Consider the following 14,174-nt stretch of genomic DNA (forward strand, 5'->3'; position numbering starts at 1 on the left):
ATCATGCTAAATTAAAGAAGCCAGACACAAAAGTTTGTGTGACTTTGTTTATAAGAATTTCTAGAAAAGACAAACATCCTAGAGATAGAAAACCAATCGGTGGTAGCCTGAGGCGTGGGAGACCAGCAGGGAATGAACACAAACAGGCATGAGGAAGCTTTGTGAGCTGACGGAAATGTTCTAAAACTGGATTGTGAGGGCTGTGCAACTGTGTAAATGTACCAAGAATCACTGAAATGTGCATTTACCGTAGGTGAGTTTCATGCAACATAAAATTCTACCTCAATGAAGCGTATTTTTTTTAAAAAAGGAACAATCAGGAGTTCCCCATCCCTAGAGGACAGGAGCAGGGACTGAAGGAGCTCCTATCAGGATGCCAGAGTGGAAGTACCTGACCTCATCGTTTGATTCTAAGCTTGTGACCTTGTGACCCAAAGTGCTGGTTTATGTATTTCTTGTGGCTTGGCCCAGTTGCTATTCATACGGTTATAAAAAAACATGTGACTGATGTTCCAAATATTTCACTTGCAAACACTGAACATGGAATATTTTCACCTTTCGTCCTGTAAAGGCAGCTCGATGAAGCGGCGTGTCGCCCATGTCATTCAATACATTCACTTCTGCACCAGCCTGACAAACATGAGAATTTTAGATACCTTCCACATGTCAACACACAAAAGTGAAAAGAATTCCTTAAGACTTTTTAAAGAATTTATTTTTAAGGAGTAATCTTGACACCCAACGTGGGGGCTCAAACTTACCCGGAAATTAAGAGTTGCATGCTCTACCAAATGAACCAGTCGGGCACCCCAAAAATATATTAAATATTTCAAAATTAAAATGTTAATATTCATTGGTTGTCATTACTAAAATTTAATTCAAGTCATAGTAAAACAGTAAAGCTTCTTGAAAGGTAAAAGTCTACCTGGTAGGTAGAAGAGTAAAAAGCTATTTTCCTTCAAAAATCTACAGACCTTCACTCTACTTTAGAAACCCTCATACTGAGAAAAGAGCTGTGAATGAAATATTAAATTGGTGGAGAAAATTTGGTAAGTTTTCAGTAAAGAAAAAGATGCCACTATTTAAACATACAGCCCAATTTTAAGACAATCCACAATTGCAGAAATACCAATGTGAAAAGTTATTATAGAATTGAAAAATGTGAGCTCTTAAATCATATGGTGCTCATTAAGAGATTCTGGCATCATTTTTGAATTATTTAGGATGTGCTTTGGTTAATTTTTTTTAACTGTCATATTAAAAACTAATATCCTCACATTAATTCATACATTCACTTTTGTAATTCTAAAAAGTCAATAGAAAAAAAATCAAATGACTAAAAGAATAGAATTTTAATTAATCATCAAGCTAACCTAATTCATGTACTTAGCAAAGAACAATTAAGTGTGTTAGTGTTAAATAAACCATTATGGTTAGTCAGCTTTTCTAAGACTTTTGTAATTTCCATAATAGCAGTATTTTACTCATTTAAAAATTAAAGCTATAAACATACCTTTAACAGATCCTGGACCACTTGTCTATGTCCAAAATAGCATGCCAGATGAAGAGGTGTCCAGCCTAAATTAGACTTACTTCTTCCTAAAAATGGGAAAATATAAAGCATTTTTATTTGTTATATAGATAATTTTACAATAAAATTTCTCTTTACCACGGTATTCCCATACACTAGCAAATCTCCCCTTCACATTGCATGGCTGATGAATGAGAGGTAAGAGACAGGACATAGTAAGAAGTGTAACAACTATAATGGATTAGAACCCACAAGATCCAGATTCCGATGCCACCTTCCTAACTCAATGTCCTCCTTCTTAAAAGGGTCGAGGGAGAGGCCATGGGAGTTGCATTCAAAATAGATAATGTCTAGTTGGCTCCATGGTTCTGAGTCTCTAATCATCTCCCCATCATCTGGCAAAGATCTGGTTCTCTCAGCACAGTATTTCACGAAAAGCACCTCTGTGTCATGTTAGGAAGGGTGGATGGAAAGAGGGAATTGATAAAGAATCTTTTCTGCAGCATTTGGAAAGCTGTTAGCTCTGCAAATAGTGACAGAAAATGGCAGCCCTGACCCCAGATAAAATCTCAAGTAATGAGGATATGGGTTACCAGAGTGGTAGAGTCCAACTAGATAACAAGAACCAAAGTTAAGAGCAATTTCATTGTCCGATCCTTGCTGAGGAGAGGTATAGAATAACTGAGTACAACAAAAAACATACAATTCAACTCAAAAAAAGGAAAAAAAACAAAAAACCATAGGGCACTATAGCATGGAGTGGAGATAGCTCCAGAAGGTTATCAAAATTCCAAATCAGGCTTAAAAGCATACAGCCTATCAAATTCCAAGGTCCAGCACCCCGGAGGGTCTACCAAAGCCCAGGAGCCTGCTGCCGCCAGGGAGCACTCCTTGGGAGGAGCTAGAGGTTTAAAGGCTGCCCTCACTTCCTGGATTTGATTTGGAGCTAACAGAAACCCCAAGCACCAACCTCAGTGCACCCAGAACAAGCCTCTGACAGCTCCCTGAGGGTCTGCCGCCACCAACAGTGTCCTGGGATTGTTTGCCACTTACCCAAACACCCACAGCTGTTTCCTCTAAAATGTGTGCCCTCTGGAACCTGTAATTCCAGAGTCAAATTCTAGAGCCACAGTCTTTTTTCATGGAATATTTCTTTAACCTTCTGTCCTTAACTGAAACCTACCTCTTCCTGATGACAAGGACTCTCCTTTACTCCTCAGGTTGAGCCTCCCCAGATAATTCCCACACCCTCACTGGTCCTAACACAACAGTAACCATGTGAACCTCCCCATCAAAACCCAATGCTGTCTCTAGTCAAGGACCCCACTCACATTACAACCCCTCTTTTGAGACCTCTGCCATTAAACCTCAAACACCTTCTCTGATGCCGTCTACCAGCCTCCCACCGGCTTGCCCCCCACCCCCAAGTAACCCTGGGGAACAGTCTCTCTCCCCATGCAAACTGTGCCACGGTCCTAGCAGTGTCCACTACTCATTTGGTATCCCGGTCTCTCGGTTTCTCAGCTTTCTTCATTTCCCCGCAAACTTTGCCTCTGCTCGATGTTACATGCCCAGTCCCAGGGCCAGAGACTGGAGGTCATCATCATCTCTGAGCTCACAAACTCCCCACTTCCCAGCTTGTTCACACAGGCGTAGTGCCATACTTGTTCAAATGAATCAGCCCTTTATTCTTTAACCACTTCTCATGTATGTGAACACCTTCATCTTTACTTTCCTTCAATAAATCCAGCATTTTGATACCTCACTTCAACTTCTTTGCCAATCCCCTCCATAACTCTGTTGCAGGAGCCTACAAAAACCCCAAAGCCTGGTAAGTACACCAGCTTGATTTTTCTGTAACTATACCCAGGGTGCTAAACAGAGTGGTAGAAGAAAAATAACACAACCCTGTAGATTCATGGCACCTTAAACTCAAGATCTCCTGCTTTGTCTAGGCTCTAGACACTGCTTGGCAATCCTTCTTGTACTACCCTATTCAGGCGTCTCTCCTACATTCCACAACATGCACTTCAAGTCACCCCTGTTCTTCCCCAAGCTTCTTACTCAAACATCTCCCCTTGACAAAGGGCCTCAGTCTCTTAGCTTCGCAATGAGAAAAGGTTTTCATGGAATTCCTGGGGCTTCCTGGAGCCAAATCTACCACCACACCACTATCTACAGGCATTCTTCCAGCCTTCCCTCCTGATGTCTAAGACTAATCCAGCTCCCGTGTCCTGGATTCCAGCCCTTTCTGCTTCTTAGGAACTCTTCTCCTTTATCATCCACCTCTCCCTCTTCACCTTATGAGTAAGGAAGAAGTAAACACTCAGGTCTCTTCCATCTTACAAACAAGAGCAACAAAAGACCTCTCTGATCCCATTCTCCCTACCAGCTACTGTCCTCCTCACTCTCCCCTCCCGCTCTGCCTGCACTTGCTCTTTCCACCCCCTTCATTCCCATCAGCCCCCCACTCCCCATGGCAGACCAGGTTCATCTCCAATCACGTCATTCAAATGGTCCTCAAATTTTAATCCATAAATACTGTCACCGAATCCCAGGGGCATTTTTCAGCTGCCACAGCACTATGTCACTGGACAGCATGGCCCACATGCCCTCCAGGCTTTCACTGGGGTTTCTCTCCCTTTTTCGGCTGTTCTCTCAGGATTCTTTCCAAGTTCCACTGTCCGATGGGTCCTTCATTATTGGTATCTCCAATAATGGTATCCCCTGGCCCAGGAGTGGAAAACACTGCTTTCACTTTTAATGTACTATTGACTTCAAAATCCATATTCCACTTTCCAACTCTTTACCAGACACCTCCATTTGGATGATACAAAATACGTAGTGCTCAAAAAGTACAAAGCTGAGCTCATCTGTCATTTTATATGTACACTGTTGACCCCTGAACAACATGGGTTTTGAACTGTGGGGGTCCACTCACATACGGATTTTAGTCAATGAACATTTTAAATATATTCTCCTTATGATTTTCTTAACATTTTCTTTTCTCTAGCTTACTTTATTATAAGGATACAGTACATAATACATACAACATACAAAATATATGTTAATTGACTATTATCAGTAAGGCTTATGGTCAACAGTAGGCTATTAAGTTTTGGGGGAGTCAAAAGTCATACGTGGATCTTTTACTACACAGAGGGGCTGGTGCCCCTTCACCCTGTGTTGTTCAAGGGTCAAATGTACACACTCACTAAAACTACTTCTTCTCTCCACATTTGTGTTCACGATGAATTTCCCTTATTCAAATTGTTTCTCAAGTCAGAAATAAGCAACACTCTTGCCCTTTTCCTACTTTTTCACCCCCCAAATTCAGTTAGTCCTATTGATTCTACCTCCTAAATGTTAATTATATCTACTTGTTGCCATTCCCATTGCTTCCACTCCCAACTAACCCATAAGGGTCTCCTCTAAGTTACCATAACAGCTTCTGAACTAGTCTCATGTCTAGCGTTTCCAGGTAAAATTCTGGACCAAGAAATCAGAATTTCCAAAATCCTACGTTAAAATACTTCATTTTTTATACTCTTTACTACTTACCATGGATATCCAAAAAATTTTGTTCCCCTATCCTAGAAATACTGGCCTTAACCTTCAACCACAGGTCAGCACTTCCTTCTCTCGCTTTCAACTTGACATCGATAATTCCTTCCAACCAATGACATCTCTATGTTGGTTGTTAAACTTTAATTCTTGAATTATAGTACATTTCACATCATCTTCTCCAATTTGTCAGGGTTTGGAAAAAAACAAATCCAGTAGAAATCCTAGAAATGCCTGGCACAGATGATCCATCCCCATGGGGAAACACGACTCACATCCCACCCCACCTCTCCCTATTCATTTCCTTTGAGGAACTGCACATCACCTGGTGTGCCATTCCCCTACATAAGTCCTTTAAACTGCCCTTACGACAAAGTCTAACTGACAGGTGCGACAATGAAATTTTGAAAAAGCACTCACATCTGTTTCATAGTTTTACATTTCTAAGTAGATGACTTCCTACCAATTAGCCTGAAATAGCCATAAGTGAGGGTGGGAAAGGTAGATAATAAAGGGTTATTAGGATTTTCAAATGCCAGGAATGTTTTTAGCTTTCAAAATTGCATCCCCAGGTAAAGATTAAGAACTGATCTTTGGTGAAGGACCAGAAGGATTTTTAGAATTCCTTTAGCATACCAAAAACCAACTCATTTTCTGGAAAAGTCAGATCATAGTTTCCTCCCTGCTGCAAAGATAATAATAATAATCCTTCCCCACTGTGGCTGAAGCCAGGTTTGTTGCCCTAGGATGGGAGAAGAATGTGACACAGCAGAAAAAAATATGCATCTGAGACAGAGGACTGGAAGAAAGACAAAGGCAGAGACAGGGTGCTCCTCTTCATGAACTGAGGGAACACCAAGAACAGGCAAGTGGCATCTGGGATGACAGGAAAAGATCTCCGAGCAGCCACCTATCCTAGCACCCACCGGCAAGGCAGCCACAAAGTAACAGCCAAGGAGCACCATTTGTATGACAAACAGAGACCCAAGTTTGATTTTGTCCTCAGGTTCAGCTACAAAAGCTTAAGGAGCACTAGGAAGAAAAGAGTCACTGAAGAACCAAAGGCTACAGACACACACAAGGTTCACCCTTACATTTAAAGGCCACCTTAGGGGATATGGGGAAAGGAGAGTTGAGAGGCTCTGCAAGACCATTTATCAAAAAGCAATTGAGCTTGAGGTACCCAAAGACTAACATTTAGTCGTCCATACTCAAGAATGAGAAGGTGCCTGTTGAAATATCAGAGCCATTTTAGAAAATAGATTCTACTTCTCTGCACACCAGAGTGCAATATTTACAACCTTGCTACACAGGGTGCATTAGAATTTGGCTGCTGCTTACCTACCTAACTTTATTCCTCACCCCTCCTGCCTGCAAGGCCCTTGCCACCTAGGTTGCCTCTCACTTAAGGACCTTGGCACATGCTAGATTTTCTCCCTTGAACACTTTTTCTATTTTCACCTGGTTAAGTCCTACACACACTTCATAGATCACCTTAGGATCATTTCTCTAAGAAGCTAATCCTTTTAGGAGCGCCTGGGTGGCTCAGTCATTAAGCATCTGCCTTTGGCTCAGGGCATGATCCCAGAGTCCTGGGATCAAGCCCCACATCAGGCTCCTCTGCTGGGAGCCTGCTTCTTCCTCTCCCACTCCCCCTGCTTGTGTTCCCTCTCTCGCTGGCTGTCTGTACCTCTATCAAATACATAAATAAAATCTTAAAAAATAATAATAAAAAGAAGCTAATCCTTTTAGTTCTAGTTTCATATCTCTCCATTGGGATCTCATGACACCCTGGGGTTCCATATTCTGGTATATACTGTGTAGTATAGACTAGTCTGATCTATAAATCTACTACACTAGTCTCAGTGAGGGCAGGGATCCTACCTAACACCACCTGCAAAGTACTTCACAGGACTCTGGGCATATGGTAAACACTCAAACCTGCTGCTTTAATTACAATACCCTATCATAGCATGCATCTTGTAACTGATAAAATTGTCATGGACCCTAGACCTTAAGACTAGATCTCAATTTCTGACTTACGACTAGAAGAGACCTTTCACACACTCTTATGAAGGTTCTTTCTAGAATAAAAGATGCGAATTTATTTCTAGCAAGACCAAAAAGATCAGTGCTAAATAAGTGACAGAGTCATGCATAGTCACAAGAGAAAGCTAAAAAGTCCACTCAAAGCTTACCTTTGCAATTAATGTCAGCAATTACTTCATTTCTTTCCATGGTTTCTAATAACTGTCGAACTTCTTCAACGTTGCCATTTCTGGCATGATGGAGAAGCTGCTGTTCTGTTTCACTGTTCATTTCTAAATTTAAAAATAATAATATTGCTATTATCTAATAGCATAATCCACATTTGGACACTATCTGATAATACAAAAAGGGGAAAAAATCATCTTCACTTTGCAGCTAATAACACAGACACAAGAACTGACTAAATGAATCAGCTGCAGGGCCTAAACTTGACGCTGAGGCTCCTTTGCCCTTTTTATTATTGAAAAGATGCATTAGACATTCAGTCAAGTTTCTTAATCTCTCAAATCCTCAGCTTCCTCATCTCCAAATAGCCTCATGAGCTGTTGTAACACTGTAGGACAGAATGCTTTTATAGACCCACAATATTTTGCAAATAGTTGTTTACTACAACAATAACAAGACATAAAATTAGAATGTGGTCATTACTATAAAAACATAAGGCTGAAATATAACACATTCAACACCTGTGCAAAATATCTGAATAGAAAAAACTAAATTATAAAGATCCAGGAATGACCATACTTACCATTCCTTTGTTTTCTCTCTCATATTTTACCAAGCCTCAAACCAAATATAGAGGACTACAACCAAATTTAAAGCATTTGTCAAAATACTATGAACAGCAATTCACAGAACATAGATTTCTTTCTTACTAAAAAATAAATGTAAATAAATCAATTTTTTTGCCTATAAGATTAGCAAAAATAAAAAAGATTATACAACTGAAACTAATGAAACATTGCAAGTCAACAGTACAACTTAAGAAATGAAAGCAAGAAAGAAAGATAAAGAAAGAAAGAAAAAGATTAAACATGCCCAATGCTGTCATGGACAGAAAACGTGCACTCTAGTAAACTGCTAATATGAATATAAATGCACACAATTTTTCATATGTCACAGGGGGAAGGGTTCCAATTTGTCAATATCAAGTAAATTTCAAAAAAAAAATACACATACACCTGTGGCGGATTCTAAGATGGCAGAGCATGAAACACCAGGAATCTGTTTCCCCACCTAGGCAATAATTGCCCTGGTAGAATCTGCCCAATGCAACTATTTTGGAACCCTGGGACCTACTGAAGGCTTACAACCACCAGGGAAAGCTTAGAAGGTAAATTGTGATGAATTTATGTCAATTTCAGCCCTTAGCAAGGCAGCAGCTACCCATCTCTCTGAGTACATGTGCTCCTGGAGCAGGTTGCAGGAGCCAGGGTGAGCAAAAGGACCACTATACTCCAAACATGGGAGAGCTGGGCCCTGATCATTGCTGCTTCTGATCAGAGATGCAGACAAAGAGGCAAGTAGCCACTGCTGATGCAGCATCTCTCTCTGATGCTGTAAGCCCCCCCAGTGGGCGGAACATCCAGGGAACTTAAAAGGGCCAGCACTCTTTTGTTTTCCCCCTTCATTTTTCTCTTTCTCCCCCTTTTAAAAGCCAGACACTAAGGACTAGGACATTCAGGGGCACCTGGGTGGCTTGGTCAGTTGAGCACCTGCCTTCAGCTCAGGTCATGATCACAGGGTCCTGGGATTAAGCCCCGCTTCAGGCTCCCTGCTCAGTGGGGAGTCTGCCTCTCTCTCCCACTGCCCCTCCCTTCTCGTGTACACTCTCTCAAGTAAATCTTAAAATATTGACTAGGACATTCAAAAACAACTGCACATATGGAGAAAATTAGAACATAACTGTTCATGACCACCAAAAGGCTCCAGAAAGACCTGAGAAGACTTTAAGTTTACAGCTCAGGCTAACCCTCAACATGGAGACAGCCCATTACAGTCCAAAAATACAACAAATTAGAAAACCTTTAGGAAGGAGGAGAATTTGCTCTATCTAGAGTTACTACATTATTAAATTCAAATGTCCAGTTTTCAACAGTGAAAAAAGTTCCAAGGCATACAAAGAAACAGGAAAGTAGGGCCCAAAGGGGAGGGGGGAATCAATAGAAACAGTCTCTGAAGAAGATCTGATGGCAAATATACTAAACAAAGATATCAAAAAGACATTTGAAGATCTAAAGAAAGATGGACAAAGCCAATAAAGAGTATAAACATGATGAAAACATGAATAAAGAAATAGAAAACCTAAAAGGAAACAAAGAAATTCTTGAGCTGGAAAGTACAACAAATGAAAAATTCACTTGAAGGATTCAAAGGCAGATTTGAGAGAGAAGACTCCACGAACTTGAAAGATAGGAAATTATGGAGTCTGATGAAAAGAAAAGAGACTAAAATCCAAGCAGAGCTTAAGGGACACATAGGACACCAAAACGCACATCAACATGCATCACGGAAGTCCTAGAAGAGGCAGAACAAGGGATAGAGTATTTGGAGAACTAATAGCTGAATACTTCCTAAATTAGATAAAAGACATGAATATAAACATCCAGGAAGGTCAATGAACTTCAAGTAAGGGGAATTCAGATACACCACATAATCTAATTTTCAAGAGAAAGAATCTGGACCGAAGCAAAAGAGAAGCTGAGTCATCAGATCCAGGGTAAGATTATCAGCAGACTTCTCATCGGAAACTTTGAGGACAGACAGCACTGGGCAAACACTTTGAAGCGCGAAAAGAAAATCTTCAGCCAAGAATTCTGTATCTGGCAAAACTGCCTTTCAAAAGTGAGAGGAAATTAAGACATTCCCAGAAAAACCAAAGCTGGGAGAGTTCAATACCACTAGACCTGCCTTTTAAGAAATGCTCAAGAGAGTCCTGCGAGGTAAAATAAAGGCACACTAGACAGTAACTCAAGGCTATAAAAAGAAATAAACAGCTTGATAAAGGGAAATATATGTGCAATTACAGCTAGTGTTATTATAATAATGGTTTATAGCTGTACTTTGTGTTCTACATGATTTAAGAGTAATACATTTAAAGAAAAAAATACTGTTTTAAAAGCTAGTATTATTATAACTTTAGTTTGTAACTCCAAATCTTGTTTTCTATGTAATTTTTTTTTAAAGATTTTATTTATTTGACAGAGACAGCCAGTGAGAGAGGGAACACAGGCAGGGGGAGTGGGAGAGGAAGAAGCAGGCTCCCAGCAGAGAAGCCTGATGTGGGGCTCGATCCCAGAACACTGGGATCACGACCTGAGCCGAAGGCAGATGCTTAACGACTGCACCACCCAGGTGCCCCTGTTTTCTATGTAATTTAAGAGACTAACCCATTCAAAAGAATTATTAGTTTAGGTTTTGGGTATACACTGTATAAAGATGTAATTTTGTGACATCAGTAACCAAAAAGGGTGGGAACAGAGCATAAAGGAACAAGTTTTTTGTGTGTCTTAAGTTAAGCTAGTATAAATTCAAATTAGTGCTATAACTTCAGGATGTTAAATGTAATCACCAGGCTAACTCCCCCCAAATAGCTATAGAATGCACAAAAAAGGAAATATCGTTCCCCCCCAAAAATCAGCTAAACACAAAAGATAACAATGCAGTAAATGGACGAAAAAAGCTATAAGGCATATAGAAAATAGCAAAATGACAGAAGTCCCTCCTTATCAGTAATTATTTTAAATGTAAATGGATTAAACTCTCCAATCAAAAGACAGATTGGCAGAATGGATAAAAACACATGATCCAACTATATGCTGTCTACAGGAGATGCACTTTAGAGTCAAAGACAGAAACAGATCAAATGTTAAAGGATAGAAAAAAAAGATATTCCTTGCAAACAGTAATCAAAACAGAAGTGACTACACTAATGTCAGACACAATAAACTCAAAATTAAAGGTTACCAGAGACAAAGACATTACATATTAATAAAAGGTTGAATACAGCAAGAAAGTAATTACAAACACACAATAAAAAAAAAAATCCTCAAAGAGCTAGAAATAAAAGGAAACTATTTTAACCTAATAAAAGCCATATGTGGGGGCGCCTGGGTGGCACAGCGGTTAAGCGTCTGCCTTCGGCTCAGGGCGTGATCCCGGTGTTGTGGGATCGAGCCCCACGTCAGGCTCCTCTGCTATGAGCCTGCTTCTTCCTCTCCCACTCCCTCTGCTTGTGTTCCCTCTCTCGCTGGCTGTCTCTATCTCTGTCAAGTAAAAAAAAAAAATCTTAAAAAAAAAAAAAAAAAGCCATATGTGAAACACCCACAAACATCATGCTCAAAGGTGAAAGACGCAAAGTTTTCCTCTAAGATTAGGAACAAGGAAATGATGCCCCCTTTCACCAGTTTTAGTCAACTTAATATTGGGCATTCTAGCAGATAATTTAGACAAGAAATAGAAAGCATCCAAATTGGGAAAGAAGTAGTAAAATTATCTGTTTGCTGAGGATATTTACAGGAAACCATTAAAATTCGACAAAAAAAGCTCTTAGAAATAAATTTAGAAAAGTCAGGATACAAGAGCAACATAAAAATCAGTTGCATTTCTATCTACTAGCAATAAATAATCTGAAAAGGAAATTACAAAATTCAATTTATAATACCATCAAAGAATAAAACACTGAACCAAAAAGATGAAATACTTATACAACTACAAAATATTGAGAGAGATGGAAGGCATAACTGGAAACAAATCCCATATTCATGGATTGTAAAACAACATTATTAAAATGTCAATCCTATGCAAAGAAATCTAGACACTCAATGCCTATCAAAATCCTAATTTTTTTGTAGAAATAGAAAAACCCATCCTAGGGATGCCTGGGTGGCTCAGTCATTAAGCGTCTGCGTTTGGCTCAGGGAGTGATCCCCGCATTCTGGGATCAAGCCCCACATCAGGCTCCTCCGCTGGGAGCCTGCTTCTTCCTCTCCCACTCCCCCTGCTTGTGTTCCTTCTCTCGCTGGCTGTCTCTCTGTCAAATAAATAAATAAAATCTTAAAAAAAAAAAAAAAAGAAAAAAGAAAAAAAAGAAAAGAAAAACCCATCCTAAAGCTCATATGAAATTTCAAGGAACTCTAAATAGCCAAAACAATCTTGAAAAAGGAGAACAATGCTAGAGGACTCATACTTCCCGATTTCCAACTTATTACAAAGCTACCGTAATCAGACACTGTGGTACTGGCATAAAGACAGACATATAAAACAGTGGAATAGAACAGGGAAACCAGAAATAAATCCTTGTGCATATGGTCAAATGAATTTTTATAAGAGTGTCAAGACAATTCAATGAGGAAAGGACAGTCGTCAACAAATGGTGCTGGGGAAACGAAATCCACATGGAGAAGAATAAAGTTGAACCTTTACCTAACATCATATTAAAAAACTCAAATTGGATCAAAGATCTAAATATATGACTTAAAACTCAGAAGAAAACATAGGGCAAAAGCTTCATGACATTGGCTTTGGCAATGATTTCTTGGATAGAACAACAAGGATATGGCTAACAAAAGAAAACATAGACAAAGTGGACACCACGAAAATTTTAAAATTCTGTGCATCATAAGACTATCAGAGTTAAAAGACAAGTCACAAGATGAGAGAAAATATTTGCAAATCATGTATCTGATAAGAGACTAATATCCAAGATATATAGAGAAATTCTAGACCTCAAAACCCAGTTAGTTCAAGGGGCACCTGAGTGGCTCAGCTGGTTAAACGTCTGCCTTCAGCTCAGGTCATGATCCTGGGATCCTGGCATAGAGGCTCCCTGCTCAGCGGGGCATCTGCTTCTCCCTCTACCCCTCCCCCTACTCGTGCTTGCTTGCTCTCACTCTCTCTCAAGTAAATAAAATCTTTAAAAACAAATCCCAATTCAAAACGAAGTACTTGAATAGATATTTCTCCAAAGAAAATATGCAAACGGCCAGGGTATCTGGATGGTTTAGCAGGTTAAGCATCTGCCTTCAGCTCTGGTCATGATCTCAGGGTTCTGGGATTGAGCCCCACATCAGGCTCCCCATTCAGCAGGGAGTCTGTGCACACGTGCACTCTCTCCCTCCCCAACACATGGGCTCTCTCTCAAATAAATAAAATATTTTAAAGAAAATATGCAAATGGAAAATAAAGACATGAAAAAATGGTCCACATCACTGATCACTAGGAAAATGCAAATTAAAATTACAATATCACTTCACACCCATTCAGAAGGCTACTATGAAAAAGCAGAAAGCAAATATTGTCAAGGATTTGAAAAAATTAGAATCCTGTGCACTGTTAGTAGGAATATAAAATGGTACTGCTACTGTGTAAAACAAATCAGTGATTTCTCAAAAAATTAAAAATAAAATTACCTTATGATCTGGCAATTCCACTTCTGGGTATATACCCAAAAGAACTGAAAGTGAGGTCTTGAAGAGGTATTTGTACACCTATGTTCACGGCTGCATTATTCACAATAGCTAAAACATGAAAACATCATAAGTGTCTACCGGCAGATGAACAGTTAAGCAAAATATGGTATATACATACAACGGAATATTTTTCAATGTTTAAAAAATTTCTGCAATATGCTAAAACATGGATTAACTATCAGAATATTACACTAAGTGAAATAAGGCAGTCACAGAAAGACAAATACTCTATGATACGACTTCTATGAGGTACGTAGAGTACAGTAGTCAAAATCAGAGAAAGAAAGTGGAATGGTGGTTGCCAGGGACCTGGGGGAGAGAATGGGGATTTATTGGATACAGAATTTCAGTTTGTAAGAGAAGTTATAAAGCTGAATGGTGGGATGGCAGGACACATTATTAATATATTTAATACCACTGAAGTGTAAACATTTCTGAGATAGTAAATTTTATCTTATGTGTATTTTATGATTAAAAAAAATTTTTTTTAAATACACCTATACCATTTATTTTCCCAGGGAAACTCTACTTCTAGGAATCTATCCTGCAGAAATACTTAC

The 14,174-nt window shown here is 39.4% G+C and overlaps 1 protein-coding gene across 10 annotated transcripts in view; it reads right to left on the minus strand.

Annotated features, from left to right (window-relative positions):
• OSBPL1A (oxysterol binding protein like 1A) overlaps nucleotides 1-14,174 on the minus strand; it is a 241,083-nt gene that overhangs the window by 206,066 nt on the left and 20,843 nt on the right. For 5 of the 10 annotated variants that reach the window (XM_034643244.1, XM_034643239.1, XM_019796540.2 and 2 more), the window contains 3 exons: nucleotides 7,294-7,416; nucleotides 1,514-1,599; nucleotides 556-630 (listed from right to left, as the gene is read on the minus strand). In XM_034643244.1, the coding sequence (XP_034499135.1) occupies nucleotides 556-630; nucleotides 1,514-1,599; nucleotides 7,294-7,414 (282 nt within the window). In that variant the 5' untranslated portion in view covers nucleotides 7,415-7,416. Of the gene's footprint in view, nucleotides 1-555; nucleotides 631-1,513; nucleotides 1,600-7,293; nucleotides 7,417-12,024; nucleotides 12,049-13,554; nucleotides 13,663-14,174 lie in introns of those variants that run through there. The other 5 variants (XM_034643241.1, XM_034643243.1, XM_034643240.1 and 2 more) reach the window with 3 other exon arrangements.

Source organism: Ailuropoda melanoleuca, chromosome 14, assembly GCF_002007445.2.
Source record: "Ailuropoda melanoleuca isolate Jingjing chromosome 14, ASM200744v2, whole genome shotgun sequence".
NCBI classification, from domain to species: domain Eukaryota; kingdom Metazoa; phylum Chordata; class Mammalia; order Carnivora; family Ursidae; genus Ailuropoda; species Ailuropoda melanoleuca.